We start from the raw sequence: 17,083 nt of genomic DNA on the forward strand, positions 1-17,083 counted from the left end.
TTGACGCCTTACTATACTATGACATTTTTTCACATTTTTTGACCGTTTTTGACGCCTTACTATACTATGACATTTTTTCACATTTTTTGACGCCTTACTATACTATGACATTTTTTCACATTTTTTGACGCCTTATTATACTATGACGTTTTTTGACGCCTTACTATACTATGACATTTTTTCACATTTTTGGACGCCTTACTATACTATGACGTTTTTTGACGCCTTACTATACTATGACATTTTTTCACATTTTTTGATTTTTGGACGCCTTACTATACATGACATTTTTTCACATTTTTTTGACGCCTTACTATTCTATGACATTTTTTTGTTTTTTTGACATTTTTGACGTTACTATACTATGACTATTTTTCACATTTTTTGACGCCTTACTATACTATGACATTTTTTCACATTTTTTGATTATTATGACGTTTTTTGACACGCCTTACTATACTATGACATTTTTTCATTTTGACGCCTTTATACTATGACGTTTTTTGACGCCTTACTATACTATGACATTTTTTCACATTTTTTGACGCCTTACTATACTATGACATTTTTCACATTTTGACGCGACGTTTTTTGACGCCTTACTATACTATGACATTTTTTCACATTTTTTTTTTTGGACGCCTTACTATACTATGACACATTTTTTGACGCCTTACTATACTATGACATTTTTTGACGCCTTACTATACTATGACGTTTTTTGACGCCTACTACTATGACATTTTTTCACATTTTTTGACGCCTTACTATATGACTTTTTCACATTTTTTCACATGACGTTTTTTGACGCCTTATTATACTATGACATTTTTTTTTTTGACGCCTTACTATACTATGACATTTTTTCACATTTTTTGACACCTTACTATACTATGACGTTTTTTGATTTTTGACGCCTTACTATACTATGACATTTTTTCACATTTTTTACTATACTATGACATTTTTTCACATTTTTGACGCCTTACTGTACTATGACATTTTTTCACATTTTTGATGCCTTGTTATGATTTTTTTTTTTTTACTATACTATTTTTATTTTTTGACGCCTTACTATACTATGACATTTTTTTGACGCCTTACTATACTATGACGTTTTTTGACGTTTTTGACGCCTTACTATACTATGACATTTTTTCACATTTTTTGACGCCTTACTATACTATGACATTTTTGACGTTTTGATGCCTTGGTATACTATGACGTTTTTTGTCGCCTTATTATACTATGACATTTTTTCACATTTTTTGGACGCTTTACTATACTATGACATTTTTTCACATTTTTTGACGCCTTACTATAGTATGACATTTTTTCACATTTTTTGACACCTTACTATACTATGACGTTTTTTGACCGTTTTTGACGCCTTACTATACTATGACATTTTTTCAATTTTTTGACGCCTTACTATACTATGACATTTTTTCACGCCTTACTATACTATGACGTTTTTGGACCGTTTTTGACGCCTTACTATACTATGACATTTTTTCACATTTTTTGACACCTTACTATACTATGACGTTTTTTGACCGTTTTTGACGCCTTACTTATACTATGACATTTTTTCACATTTTTTGACGCCTTACTATACTATGACATTTTTTCACATTTTTGGACGCCTTGTTATACTATGACGTTTTTTTGACGCCTTAGTATACTATGACGTTTTTTGACCATTTTTGGACGCCTTACTATACTATGACATTTTATCACATTTTTTGATGCCTTGTTATACTATGACGTTTTTTGACGCCTTACTATACTATGACATTTTTTGACTGTTTTTGATGACTTATTATACTATGACATTTGTTGGTGTTTTTTGAGGCCTTCCTATGGTATGACATTTTTTGGTAGTTTTTGGTGGTTTTTGATGCCTTTCTATGACATTTTCTGGTAGTTTTTGGTGGTTTTTGATGCCATTTTTCAGCATTTTGTTTTGTTTTTGACACCTTAATATATTTTGCCATTTTTTAATTTTTTGATGCCTTATTATACTGACATTTTTCGACGCCTTACTAAACTATGAAATGTTTTTATAATTTTTGTCACCTGTGATATTATTTTATTATTTTAGAAGCCTTACTATAACATGACATTTTTTGATGATCTTTTACATCTTACTATACTATGCTTTTATATTACATATTACTCTTAACGTTACCTAGTTTTACCATTACATATTACATACTTTTACCGTTACGTATTACATACCTGCTACATACCTATTACATCTTTCTTTTGATAATGTTAATTACTTTTACTTCTATTAATACAGATTACTTATTATCTTTCTATTGCAGATTACTTCTATTATTACACTTTTCTGATATACCTAATACTGAACATAAACAGTTTAATGTCAGTGCTCTGTGTTGGACAATTGATGTAAAGCTGTTTGTGAACTACCTGGAAGCCTCTGTCCTGGTCTCAAAGAACTTCTTCATTGTACAAAGACCCTGTGATGGTGGACTACGTCTCTGTGATCGCGGACAATGTCTCTGAGATTATGGACAAAGTCTCTGTGATCATGGACAATGTCTTTGTGATCGTGGACGATGTCTCTGAGATCATAGACACTGTCTCTGTGATCATCGACAAATGCCTCCATGATCGCGGTCATGCCGTCGAATCGAGGAACCACAGTGTCTCTACCGATTCTTGCGCAGAGCTCTACGAAGCATGGGACAATGTCTCTGATCACGGACAACGTCTCTCTCGTCTTTGACAAGGTCTCTGCGATCATGGACAACGTCTCTGATCATGGACGATGTCTCCCTCATCCTCAACAATGTCTCTCCGATCATGGACCATCTCTGCGATCGTGGATGATGTTGTGGACGAAGTGGTGACACCTGGAGAAGATCAAAGAGAAACATAGAAAGGAAAACGATCAATACACTACTACCTATTCCTCATCAACAGTTTAACCATGAAAACACAAAGAAATATTCAACATTACAGCTGAACTACAACATTTAACAAAACATTTTCATGCTCACTATTCTATGAGTTTTTTTGACGTCTTACTGTACTGTGGCATTTTTTGACATTTTTGACCACATATTATACTATGACATTTTCAATGTCCCAATATAATGTGACATTTTTACTTAAATTTGGATTACTATTACTTCTGCATTGCATTTACATATTACTTATACTGTTACCTCTAACATTAGAATACTTTCACCATTACATATTACTTCTGAATTTACAGATGTTTCCTGTTGCAAACTACATCTAGTAACAGATTACTTTAACTATTAAGTGTTACATCTGATATTGGCAATTAGTTTTACATTACTTCTAATAACACAGATTACTTATACATTATCTTAATATTGCAGATTACTTCTATTATTACACTTTTCTGATGTACTGAATACTGAACATCAACAGTTTAATGTCAGTGCTCTGTGTTGGACAGTTGATGTAAAGCTGTTTGTGAATTACCTGGAGGTCTCTGTCCTGGTCTCAAAGAACTTCTTCATTGTACAAAGACTCTGTGATCGTGGACTACATCTCTGTGATCGCGGACAATGTCTCTGAGATTATGGACAAAGTCTCTGTGATCATGGACAATGTCTTTGTGATCGTTGACGATGTCTCTGAGATCATAGACGCTGTCTCTGTGATCATCGACAAATGCCTCCATGATCGCGGTCATGCCGTCGAATCGAGGAACCACAGTGTCTCTACCGATTCTTGCGCAGAGCTCTACGAAGCATGGGACAATGTCTCTGATCATGGACAACGTCTCTCTCGTCTTTGACAAGGTCTCTGCGATCATGGACAATGTCTCTGATCATGGACGATGTCTCCCTCATCCTCAACAATGTCTCTCCGATCATGGACCATCTCTGCGATCGTGGATGATGTTGTGGACGAAGTGGTGACACCTGGAGGAGATCAAAGAGAAACATAGAAAGGAAAACGATCAATACACTACTACCTATTCCTCATCAACAGTTTAACCATGAAAACACAAAGAAATATTCAACATTACAGCTGAACCACAACATTTAACAAAACATGTTGATGCCTTACTATGACATTTTTTGACACCTTACTGTACTGTGGCGTTTTTTGACATTTTTGACCACATATGACATTTTTGATGTCCCACTATAATGTGACATTTTTACCTCTATTTTGGATTACTATTACTTCTGCATTGCTCTTATACTACATATTACATACCTACTACATACCTATTACATCTTTCTTCTGATATTGCTAATTACTTTTACGTTACTTCTATTAATACAGATTAGTTATTATCTTTCTATTGCAGATTACTTCTATTATTACACTTTTCTGATAAACTGAATACTGAGTTTTATGTGTATATTTTTTATAGCATTATCTTGGTTTTGTCTCGTCTTCACTTGTATTTATGTCTTTTTCTATCTTTTCAATAATTTATGCTGCTGCGACAATGTAAATTTCCCCATTGTGGGACTAATAAAGGATTATCTTAACTTTACTTGTGAATTACCTGGAGGCCTCTGTCCTGGTCTCAAAGAACTTCTTCATTGTACAAAGACCCTGTGATGGTGGACTACGTCTCTGTGATCACGGACAATGTCTCTGAGATTATGGACAAAGTCTCTGTGATCATGGACAATGTCTTTGTGATCGAGGACGATGTCTCTGAGATCATAAACGGTGTCTCTGTGATCATCGACAAATGTCTCCATGATCGCGGTCATGCCGTCGAATCGAGGAACCACAGTGTCTCTACCGATTCTTGCGCAGAGCTCTACGAAGCATGGGACAATGTCTCTGATCATGGACAACGTCTCTCTTGTCTTTGACAAGGTCTCTGCGATCATGGACAATGTCTCTGATCATGGACGATGTCTCCCTCATCCTCAACAATGTCTCTCTGACCATGAACCATGTCTCTTTGATCATGGATGACGTCAATCACGCACAATGTCTCTGAGATTATGGACAAAGTCTCTGCGATCATCAACAATGTCTCTATGAGCGCATGGACAATGTCTCTGATCGTGGACAATGTCTCCCTCATCCTCAACAATGTCTCTCCGATCGCGGACAACATCTTGTCAGTTGTGGACGATCTTGTGGACGATGTGGTGACACCTGGAGGAGATCAAAGAGAAACCTATGAAGGAAAATGATCAATACACTACTACCTATTCCTCATCAACAGTTTAACCATGAAAACACAGAGAAATATTCAACATCACAGCTTAACCACAACATTTAACAAAACATGTTGATGCCTTACTATACTATGACATTTTTTTGACATTTATTGACACCTTAATGTACTGTGGCGTTTTTTGACCACATATTATACTATGACATTTTCATTGTCCCACTATAAAGTGACATTTTTACCTCTATTTTGGATTACTATTACTTCTGCATTGCTTTTATATTACATATGGCTTTTAATGTCACATCTGATATTAAACTACTTTTACCATTACATATTACATACCTACTACATACATTCCAATTACATCTTTCTTCTGATATTGCTAATTACTTTTACATTACTTCTATTAATACAGATTACTTATTATCTTTATATTGCAGATTACTTCTGTTATTACACTTTTCTAATATACTGAATACTGAACATCAACAGTTTAATGTCAGTGCTCTGTGTTGGACAGTTGCTGTAAAGCTGTTTGTGAATTACCTGGAGGTCTCTGTCCTGGTCTCAAAGAACTTCTTTATCTTATGAGGACTCTGTGATTGTGGATGATGTCTCTCTGATAGTGGATGATGTCTCTGCGTTCGTTTCAGCGATTGTGGGTGAAGTGGTCATACCTGGAGGAAATCAACGAGAAACATACACAGGGAAAATGATCAATACACTATCATCTATTCCTCATCAATAGTTAAACTATAAAAACACAGATAAATATTCAACATTACAGCTCAACCAGAACATCTTCCAAACATTAGAGGGCTGTTTCAGAAAATGAACAGTTGACTCCTCAACTCCTGAAGAAGGAACAACAACAAATATTTGGGAAGAAGTAACTAAAACAATTACTAATTGTGTCTATCAACTAATTCAACCCATCCTGAGCCTCGTTCTGCTCAAAGTTTCAGCCTCTTAAAAGTAAGGTTTTCCTAGTCCACTGTCACCTAGTGCTTGCTTATGGTGGGATTTGTTGCGTTTCTCTCTGTAAATATTATAATATATAGAATATGGTCTAGATCTGCTCTATATGAAAAGTGCCTTGAGATAACTTTTGTTGTGATTTGGCGCTACATAAATAAAACTGAATTGATCACATGATTGATATAATCATGTACAATCATGGCCAAAATATTGGTATTTCCGCACTTGTTTCAGGTAATGCACCACTTTTCCCCAGATGCTCTGATGTTCACATTTATTTCTTATTTGTGCAGTGGGACAACATAAAAGCACAGATAAAAAAAGTCAAATCTAATTCCACACAGAACTACAAAAATGGACCGGACAATTATTGACAACCTCAACTTAATATTTGGTAGTGTAGTGTAAGGAGTCAACAGCTATGTGATGTGCAAAGAGTAAAGTGCCTCTAAAAGAGAGAATATTGCAACAAGCTAATGATTTAAAGGAATATTGTAATGCAAGGGTACTGTCATTATTTACTGTATGATTCAAAGTGATTCAAAGAAAACATGTGATATATGTTAAATGTCACTGTGTGAGAGTAGATGTTAGTGTTCACTGCATATAATGCATACTTTGTGTAATCCATATTAAAGTGTGAAAGAGATACATATTTTTTAAAAAATGATACAAGGAAGAGTTAAGAAATAATGGTGTAAAGTCAATGATAACTTCGTTTTTAAAAAATACAATCATAGCAGGCCAGAACATAATGGTGTAAAACAGAGAGTGAACAGGTCAGATGAGGACAGGGCATGCCATGACATGACCCAGCAAGCAAAAGTTGGCAAGCAAGTTGGCAAGCCCAGGTGCATTTCAGGAGATAGTGGCATATGACAAATAAGTTAATAGTGTATTTTAACGAGGGGACCAAGGATGGACAGTTAGACTAACAAATGTTTTAATGGTGTAAATTTGATAAAGCAATAAAATGACCTAAGAGGTGTGGAAAGTCACAGCCAAAACTGTATATAAAGAGGGACAGAGCCAGTACAGTTTTGGAGCTCTTCAGGTGTATCTTGTGTGCACTTTGAACTGTTCTTGGGTTTCTTTGCCGACAAATAAACTCTGCTGCCTTGGACACTGCCATCTCCTGATAATTTTTGGACACCTGAATCAGGCTGAAGAATTCTGATCACAGCCCAGCGGTTTGGACTTTAAACCCAAATCCACATCAGTAGCACATACTTAGAAAGAAATAGCTGCAATCAATCACTTCCTGTAACCACGAATGCATTTATTACACCTCTCCAGTGGAAATTTGGACCACTCTTCTTTTGTCAACTGCTCCATGTCTCTCAGATTTGAAGGGTGCCTTTTCCCAACTGCTGTTTTTGAGATCTCTCCATAGGTGTTGAGCAAGATTTAGATCTGGACTCACTGTTTACCACTTCAGAACTCTTCACTGCTTTGTCTTCAACCATTTCTGGGTGCTTTTTGAAGTATGCTTTGGGTCACTGTCCTGCTGAAAGACCCATGACCTCTGATTGAGACTCAGCTCTTCAGATTAGTAGTCCAAAAACCTCTATTTTGATCTTATCTGTGCACAGGACATTCTCCCAGAAGGACTTTGGCTTCCTCAGGTAGGTTTTAAACTCCAGTCTGGCTTTTTTGTGTCTCAGTATGATGAGCTGATACTATTTTTTGAAGCCTTAGTATAATATGACATTTTGTGACATTTTCTCATCACTATGACATTTTAATGACATTTTATTACTTTTTATTACTTTTCTTATTACATATTACTACTAAATTTACAGATTACTTTGACAATTACATCTTACTTCCAATATTGCTAATTACTTTTGTATTATTTCTCTCAATACAGATTACTGATACATTATCTTTATATAGCAGATTACTTTTAGTATTACACTTTTTTGATATACTGAATACTGAACATAAACAGTTTAATGTCAGTGCTCTGTAAAGCTGTTTATGTGAGTTGTAAAGCTATTTGTGAATTACCTGGAGGCCTCTGTCCTGGTCTCAAAGAACTTCTTCATTGCACGAAGACTCTCTGCGATCCTGGATGACACCTCTGTGATCATGACAATGTCTCTGATTGTGGACAATGTCTCCCTGATCATGGACCATGTCTCTGCGATCATGGACGATGTCATGGCCGAAGTGGTGACACCTGGAGGAAATCAAAGAGAAACATAAAGGAAAATTATCAATACACTACTACCTATTCCTCATCAACAGTTTGACCATGAAAACATAGAGAAATATTCAGCATTACAGCTGAACCAAAACAAACAAACATTAGAGGGCTGTTTCAGAAAATAACCTGATCATCTGACTGACTATCATCACCTCCTGAAGAACCAATGACAAAAAATATTTGGGAAAAAGTAAAATTATTAATTGTGTGTCTATCAACTAATCACTGAAGCAACCACGTATGTTACTGTGAACTGCACAACAACAATTAACACTATCGGTCAGTTTTTTAATGCAGGATTTTAACTTGTATTGTTCATTATTCTTCAGTAAAAAGTCAGAGTATTTCTTCCACCACAGACAGTCACATACACAATCATTATTTCACATTTAAACCTTCTTCTTATTAACATATATTTAAAATGTTTTTGTTTTGTGTTTGTTTAATAATAACATAATTTAAAAAGCTCTTAATAGCAGCTTATGTGAAACATTTTAAGTAAATAAGTGCTGTTTAAGAGCGTTCTTAAGTGTTTGCTTTAAAATCTAATGTTAACAACAGGTGTTCTTTGGGTGGAGTGCAGATTTGTTTTGAAGTTAGGTGAGAGCACTCAGTTCAGAGACCATATCTTAGTCTGGGACAGGGGCATTGCTAGGCATAAAGCTCTACTGGGGCACACCACCCCATACACTCACACATACTGCACTGCCACACTCCTACTAAAACTAGTACTAGTAAAGGTAAAAATGTATAATTAAATGTATTATTAATGATTGTATGAACATACGTTATGTTTTAACTTTCTCAACGTGGCAGAAAAAACATACTCTTACATCCAAATAATAACAAATGCACATCTACACGACTAGGGCTAGCCTCCCTGACAGCAAAGCCACCACTGGCAGAGAACGTGCGTTGGCAGATATCCCTGGTCCGAAATGTGTAGCTGTGACCACCTCTTAACTCTGTATCATGCTTGAATAAAAATTTGGTCAGTCTCTGTTTGCACATTATTGAGTAGTACTTTGATTATTGTTTACACCTAAAAATGTGACTAAAATGACAGTAAAATGCAGTTTTATTTAGCTTTGTTATTTTTTCTCTTTTTATATTCTATTTGAGGAAAGCAGTTCAGTTAGAAGATCACACTGAGCTTCAGTTAAAAGTTTGAAACTCATAGAGACATTTCAAAATGCACATGCACTGTATTGTATTTTGTGTGTTTTGCATTTCTTTCCAGTCATATATCCCATCATTGAAATTGTATTAAATATAGTGTTAAAAATCTTGCCTGTGTTGTGAACCAAATATCGTGTATCATCTTATCTCATGAACTGAGTATATTGTCACACCCTCAAAAAACTTAGATGCAAAACAATCACAACTAGATGCTTAACTGCCACAATAAAAGAACAAAAAATGACCTCAAAGAAATGTAAAATGACCAGGAATGCACACGGAACTACAGAGACGCAGTAAGACCGACCACAAAGAGACAAAGAAGCTGAACATCAATAGGTGTAGAATATCTAAGATGCAAAATGATCACAACGACAGGGACGCTATTATCACAGAAACACTTAACCCATTTAACCCATGCAAAATCCAAGATAAGGCTAATGCTAACGGTCGCCAGTAAAGCTAACGCTGACATCCAGGTGTAAAGCAACCAGGTACAGAGACAATCTAATACAAAATGACCACAAACAGATACAAAACGATGGCAACGACATGATAGACCGCTATAATCTGAGTTAAAATGACCAGGATGGAACACAACGTTACAAAGAGGTGAAAAATGTCGATACAGTGATTGTAAACAAATACAACAGGGATTTAAACATACTAGCAAGAGCCGGTTGTGCTTTCACCCGTCCACGTCGGGGGTCCACAACTCATTTCAGGGACGCCTCAGTTACAGAAACACAAACACACTTTTACCGACGCGATAAAAAACGACTGAAAATGGAAATAAGGTCAACAGATGTCGTAGAGAGAAAGCTAATGCTAACGCTCGCCGCTAACGCTAGCCGCTAGCTAGTTTGCTCCTTAGCCTTACCTTCACGCCGAATGTGTATTCAGCGTCCAGTCCCACTCCTGTTCGACAAAAAAGCTGCTTCAGAGTTTGTTTTAGCATCCAGGCTTCTTCGGTAATTCAGTGTCCTCGCAGTACTGACAAACCGAGGTAACAGTTCAGACGTTGGTTTTAATCTATTTTCCCGACTTCGTTTCTCCGCCTCTCTGCCTCTCTGAGCTCCGCCCCGAAGGTCATGACCCATGACGACACACAGCGCAGCCAATGACGAGACACGCAAGCCAACAACGCCAAATTGGCCAGCTGACTTGCTCACCTAAGCAACTGCCAGCTTTACTGCGTGGATACTGTGGTTCGGTGTCTCTGGCGAGTGCAGCCTGTGAAGCTACTCAGAAGCTACTTAGCTACTCCTCTAGACTTTTAAACTACTGTGATTAATTACATTAACTTTTAACACATTCATTTTGTGGGTAATCTATTAAAGTGTGCCCCTTTTGCCCCGATCTGATGTAATTACCCCCCTTTCCACCAGACAATCTTCTCTTTTGGAGGAGAGGGGAAAAAAAGCCCCTCAGTTACTCACTTACTTTGAGGTCTAATTTCCAGCTCCAGATATTCCTCTGTTTCCTCTGTACACAGATTCACAGAGGGCGGTGCACAGGATGATTCAGCCAAACCAGGATTTAGTGGGAGAAGCTGGGGTTAAAGCCTTTGCTTCTCAGTGTTTATCATGGAATCAAAAGACTTTGTTTCCTGCTTGAGGTCAGAGGAGATTGAGCTGGATTTCATACATATTCCCATTGGTCTGATGTCGGATATAACAAATGCTTGGAACAAATACTTGTATGTACCTGGAAGTGCCTATAGCCATTTTTTTTTCAGCATGCAGTGTGTATTCTTACTTAGAACCACACAGCAAATCTAATTCAACATCGACTTATAATAGACTTATAAAACAAGGTAGTGTTTGCCTGCTAAAATACATTGTTTTAAACTGACGCTCTTATAGGAGATATATGTAGTAAATGATTCTTTAATTTAAAGTTAATTTGCATATAATTTTACTGTTGTGAAAACTGAATGTCCATCCTAGTAGACTGGAATACATTTTTCTTTGAGTTGCTTTCCAAGTAACTTGCTTATATCATTATGTTATAATGGTGTAGCTTGATAAAACTATAATGTTTTTGCATTTTTTGGAAAATGATAATTTAATCCATTGTTTTAAGGAGCATCAGTTTACTACAGATTTGCAGAATTTGTCTTTATGTCTATCCTGGGGGATCTGCCAACATTTATTTTTGGGATGTGCAGTCAGAATCTGTATCATTATTATTTATTTGTGATGCTGTCCAGTGAAAACCATGTATCTCCAAATTTGTTTATACCCAAAAATTGAGTTTAATTATTTAACATAATCAAGATAAACAGATCATTTATAACCCCACTGACTCATAAAAGAGAATAGGACAGATTTTTTGTAACTGGTGAAAAGTTAATGTTTTGGAGACACATAGTTTTCACAGAACAACAACATCTCATGCTTATTTACCTGATCATCCATCTTTAAACTGGAATAACATTGCACTGCTGTAACTGCTGTAAAACATTGAAAAGCTATAATGAGTCCTACTAAACTATGGAGCCTATAGTAATACAGTCATTATTATTTCAAGTGTCATCCAGTGAAGTCAATTCAATAGCCCTTGAAAACTGTATTGGAAAAACACGACAGTGTTTGTCATTGAACAAAGGAGTTCTGTGGAATGCATAATTGCATGCTCATATGGATTAATGCCTCCAACTGACATTTTCTTTCATTATTATGACACTATGTTACTGCATGGAAGTCTTCTCAACCCTATCAGAGACAAGTTCTTTTCATTATTTAAGCCCTGATTACAACTGGTGGAATTTGTACTTACATTAAATAACTGTAACTAACTTTATCTCTTCTGGTTTCTTCAGTTTTCCCTTTGTGCTGGAAGTGTTTTCTTTGTCTTGCACTGCTTCAGAAGCCACTGTCTGTGCAGAACTGTAAAGGAAAATGAGACTGTTTATGTGACATGATGTTACTTACCTTATTATATTCTCTTGATCTCTTGCAAAGCAGTTTTTGCAATTACAGCTGTCTCCTTCCTTTAAGTCTTTTTCTCAACACAGATGTTGGTAAACCGGGGTCATTTTATAATAAGCCCTATATTTGGGCCAAAATGGTGTGTCAGTATGATTTTTCAAATATTTTTTTAGATGTCTTCAGTAACTGTACAGAGTGATTCCACTGATACTGGTAATATTGATTCAATGAACCTCAGTGGGGCTGGTTCAACCTCAGAGCAAAGAAACTGTCCAGGCTGAAGTAAACAGGAAATACTTTTCAGTGTGTTTGAATACATGACAGCAATGATTTGTAGAATGACAGAACAAGGGGATGAACTGTTTGAAAAACAGTTTGGCCTTTTTTGTTATTTTTATACAGCCATTTATTTTTTTATTTTCTTAAAAAATGATGTCGTTATTAGATGTTGCTCACGTTCATATGAAAGACGTGGGTGACTAAAAGGAGTACTTCATTTCATTTTAATGTAATCAAGTTGTGGCTGAAAGTGCCTTTTTGCTTTAAATGGATATCTCAACCATTTGGTAGGGTTAGGGGTTCTTAATTAAAAAACTGCAGGATAAATAATGATTTTTGCTGTTGATGACCAAAAGAACTAAGAAATTAGGGTGGGGGTGGGGGGTTACATTTCCATTAGAACAACCTTGATTGAACAGATCTCAGTACTGGCTGATTGAAGTGCCCTGTTTCCTTCCCTCTCATATATTTTCCCATTGAGCTTTTAAAGATTTCAAGCCAGAAATTTTGGTAATAACCCCAGCTGATCGACTGAGAAAGAAAAGAAAATTTTCATTCGTAGTCACCTTTTTTGTGGCAGAACACATTCAGTACATTCCTTAAAAGTAAAAAGAAGATCAGTTGAGTTTCCCGTTGATGACCTTGAACACCAAGACCGTCTAAATTTGCAGGGGACGTTTCTTTTCATGTATTTAATTTATTCTTAAAATATTTCATGATAAAAAAATGTATGTAAATGACTCTAATACTTCTGCAACGCTTCCTCTTCTTTCTCTTTTCTCTCTCTCTCCTCATTGTATTCCTCGCTGTTGGAGAGAGGCCCGATTTGTGCGAACAAACACAAGCACAAAAATAAATTAAGAGATCAAAACCCATAGAGAGGAAATGAGTCAGTATTCCACACCGTGTACAATACAATATCATAGCAAATTAGCAGATTTCAATGGCTTCCACTGACTACCATAGATTTACAATGTTCAGTTGGCTGCAGATCAGTCCTCAATAAATTGTGTCACTTTCCTTTTTTTTCCATGAATGGTTCTGATAGACAGTGACTTGTTGATGATCATGAAAAGAAAGCGGCTACTGAGGTGTGAACAGAAAACCTGGGACTACAAGCCAGCAGTCATGAGAACAACAGCATTTGTTCACATCCTACTAAACTGCCATTGTGACCACATTTTAAGTCCAATAAGCTTCTCTACAAAGGTACAACATATAAAACTGTTAAATATATAACTTTTTAGGGCCTTTCAAAATACATTTAATGACATTTCTTTCCTCCTTCTTTTCAGACTCAACAGCATTTATACTCTCTGTAAATATTCATCATTTCTCTGATATGATTTGCGCTCCTTATCCGTGACCAACCCAACAATTCTTCTGCAAGCTGTCCCAACCGTAGCTACTGAAAAATGCAAATCAGATTTTTTTCTTTTCTTTTTTTTTTTTTTCCTTTTTTTTTTTTTTTTTTTGATACACAGTTATACGTATGTAGTACCTATATCTCCAGTTCCAAAATACAGTGGTGGGCTCAGTCTGAGAAAAAAATGTCTGGAAGGTTCTAAAAGTACTCCTTTTGATTGTGCACAGTACATGTGTTGCTGGAGCTCGGGGTTTGTCCTCTTGTGCACCGTGTCTCTGTGGGGGTGGGGTGTGGGGGTTGGGGTGGGGGGGCAAGTCATTGGCTGGTGGCGACACAAGCAGCAAGTTCACAAAGTCTCTGTGTGTCTGCCAGATGGTCCGCTCTGTAATAATGATCGTATTTGTTGTTTTGCTCTTTGGTCTATAAAAATATGGGAGGTTTACTCCAGCAGAAGGCCTATTCACAGCAGAGAGCGCTCAGTTCGAGTTTGTTTTACGGCCTCGTGAGGTGGTCCGAGAAGCAACAGGGTCTGGTCTGTAATGATCCCATCTATGCTCTGGAACTCCTGCTCTAGAGGCTAGGAGACAGAAGTGGAAAATCCTCTTTATTTAAAGCAGTTAGTAGCTCCAAACAGAGGACTTCCAGTGAGGCAAAAACCATTTGTGGGATTTTAAGGTGTCCGATCCTCCGTGGCACGAGCAGGCGCTGCTAATTTCACAGAGCAGGCAGATAGAGTGGAGAGGAGGTGGATGCAATATGTTGACCCAACGACAGATAGCAGGAGGGAGCAGTCACAAACCCGGAGGAGCTGGTCACAGGAAATAGGAAGTGTTTTACAGTGAGTAGTTTGTTCAGTGTCCAGGGGAGAGCTTACTCCCTCAAACAGTCACTCCCTGGTTTTCCCGCCTCTGGCTGTGTTATGAGACCTGTGAATCAACAAGAACAGAGCAAATATGAGATGATTGTTTTCGCACATAGTCATAGTCACTGACTCCTCAGCTCCTGAGAGAAGCTATTTATGCAAAACAGCATTTAAATTTTTGCTTTTATTTGGAGATGAAAATATGATTGTGTTCTGTAGTCTTACATTCAGCAGCAAACTGTCTAGTGTTAGAAATTCAGGAATGTAACATTTATTTAAGTCTTGGGAATCAAAGTTTGTCTTTACAGTATAAATGTGCCTGCTGACTCTAAAGTGCAGCCTCTAACTGTTTCTAGTCTTTATTTTAAGAAAAGCTAACCAGCTGCTAGCTGTAGCTTCATATTTAACAAACAGCTATGCTAAGTGTTATAAAACTTATCATGTAATTGCCTGCCAGAAAGTGAAGAAACGTTTTTTTCCAAAATGTTAAACTGTAATTTTTTTTAGAATACATTTATGGAATCATTGCATCCATTGTGTATTGCTAAAAGAACTGCATATTCTTTAGGAAACTGAGGCATTAATTGCAGCCATCTGGTAGCATTGTAAGAAAAAAAAAATTACATTTCAACAGCTTACTCTCTGTCAAATCAAGTGTTTTGCGAGTCAAATATTTAGAATTCTTCAGTGGGTCTAACCCAATAACAAAGCGAGTCTCACAGTGCAGAGACCGAGAAACAATTAATCTACCACAGAAAGACAAATCTGGAAGCCTCTTCACCATCTGGCCCCCGCCAGTCACACAGCCAACTTGATAGAGGCGCTGATGCTTTCCAAGATTGCCGCATTGTCACTGAAGCTTAATTCATAGTAATGAACTCTTGATGATTTCACAGGGTGCAAATTGCCATGAAAGGGGCAGGTGTTGGATGGAGTACTAGCATGTTTCACAGATGACAATGTCTGATGCTGTGGGAATAATAGACATCTCTATGAGCTCAGGGTTTCATAGAGATAATGTCATGGTTTTGCTGGAGCCAGGGCATGAAGTGACCCAGAGGTATAATGGCTTAAAGCAGAGGGCATGAGTGTGCAAACTGCTTGACTGTGACCGCTGCCCAAACAGGTGTTTAATCCCACAGTGAGCACAGTTTTCCTCTCTCAATGCCTCCTAGTGGGCACACTGAGATTACAGTGGCACTGACTGGTCAAGCAGCCACTGATAAAATGGAGGGGGAGGACAGAACCACTGCATAGAAACACTGTTGTAGAAATCTCAAGAGAAATGGAATGTAAATGGATTTAAATAGATGCCAGGCATAGAGACAGTCTTGTTTAATGTAAGCTACCACACAGCCTGTGTCTACCATGGTAATTTTTGTACACTCTCTCTATGTTCCTCTCCCTTTTTCTCACACCCACACTGTCGCAAATGGTTTCCCATAAATCTCACACACAAATCTCATCTCAGGGAAACGCAAGCCTTCTATTAAAAAGAGGAACGAATGTCAGATGAATATGAGATGAATTTGCCCCATGAATAAAATTCACAGGCCCTAGGTGATTATTACCTCGGGTTTATCAGGAAACGACCATATTACTCTATTTTATATCTTATAACGGCGATAGGATATTTTACATTCTTATGCTGGAGGAATGCAGCGTTGAGGGGAATGTGATGCAGCAGTGGTCTGGCTATTGAACACATGGACAAACTCTGAGTACAGTGGGTCTGGCTGTTCAAACAAGACCAGGAAGAGAATTAGGCTCTCGAGTGAGAGTGATAAGAGCTGGAGGTGTCACAGTAACAGAAGGGAAAGTCATGGACAGAATCCATCTGTGTTAATGTCTAATTTGTGCAGGCTTCTCTTGTTATGGAGCAAGCAGGCCATCCGCTCAATACATATCGATACGTGCCCAGCAGCACTGAATCGAGGACAAGGGAAAACATTTGATTTCAGGGATGTTACACAGAGCTTCCTGTCTCCGGGCAAAGCTGAAACGCTTTCATGTATAAGTGAGAACACACGTGCATCTGCAGTTTCCATATGCAATTTGCATGTGCATTCAAGTGAAGGTGCATGCAGCCACATCTGCTGCATCTAAAGAAAACTAT

The 17,083-nt window shown here is 37.2% G+C and overlaps 1 protein-coding gene and 1 long non-coding RNA gene across 5 annotated transcripts in view; both read right to left on the reverse strand.

Annotated features, from left to right (window-relative positions):
* Nucleotides 1-2,400: 2,400 nt before the first annotated feature.
* LOC108899860 (uncharacterized) lies at nucleotides 2,401-5,992 on the reverse strand. Its single transcript, XR_001963618.2, has 4 exons — nucleotides 5,708-5,992; nucleotides 4,529-5,139; nucleotides 3,484-3,929; nucleotides 2,401-2,882 (listed from the first exon to the last, which is right to left on the reverse strand). It is a non-coding gene; the product is annotated as an uncharacterized LOC108899860 (long non-coding RNA).
* A 7,424-nt stretch (nucleotides 5,993-13,416) lies between these two features.
* tafa5a (TAFA chemokine like family member 5a) overlaps nucleotides 13,417-17,083 on the reverse strand; it is a 201,642-nt gene continuing 197,975 nt past the window's right edge. For all 4 annotated transcript variants that reach the window (XR_007814997.1, XR_001963616.2, XR_001963617.2 and 1 more), the window contains one exon: nucleotides 13,417-15,031. Coding sequence is in view for 1 of the 4 variants with exons in the window: in XM_018700554.2 (XP_018556070.1) it covers nucleotides 15,023-15,031 (9 nt within the window). In the remaining 3 variants the exon portion in view is untranslated. The remainder of the gene's footprint in view (nucleotides 15,032-17,083) is intronic.

Source organism: Lates calcarifer, linkage group LG18, assembly GCF_001640805.2.
Source record: "Lates calcarifer isolate ASB-BC8 linkage group LG18, TLL_Latcal_v3, whole genome shotgun sequence".
Taxonomy (NCBI): Eukaryota; Metazoa; Chordata; class Actinopteri; family Centropomidae; genus Lates; species Lates calcarifer.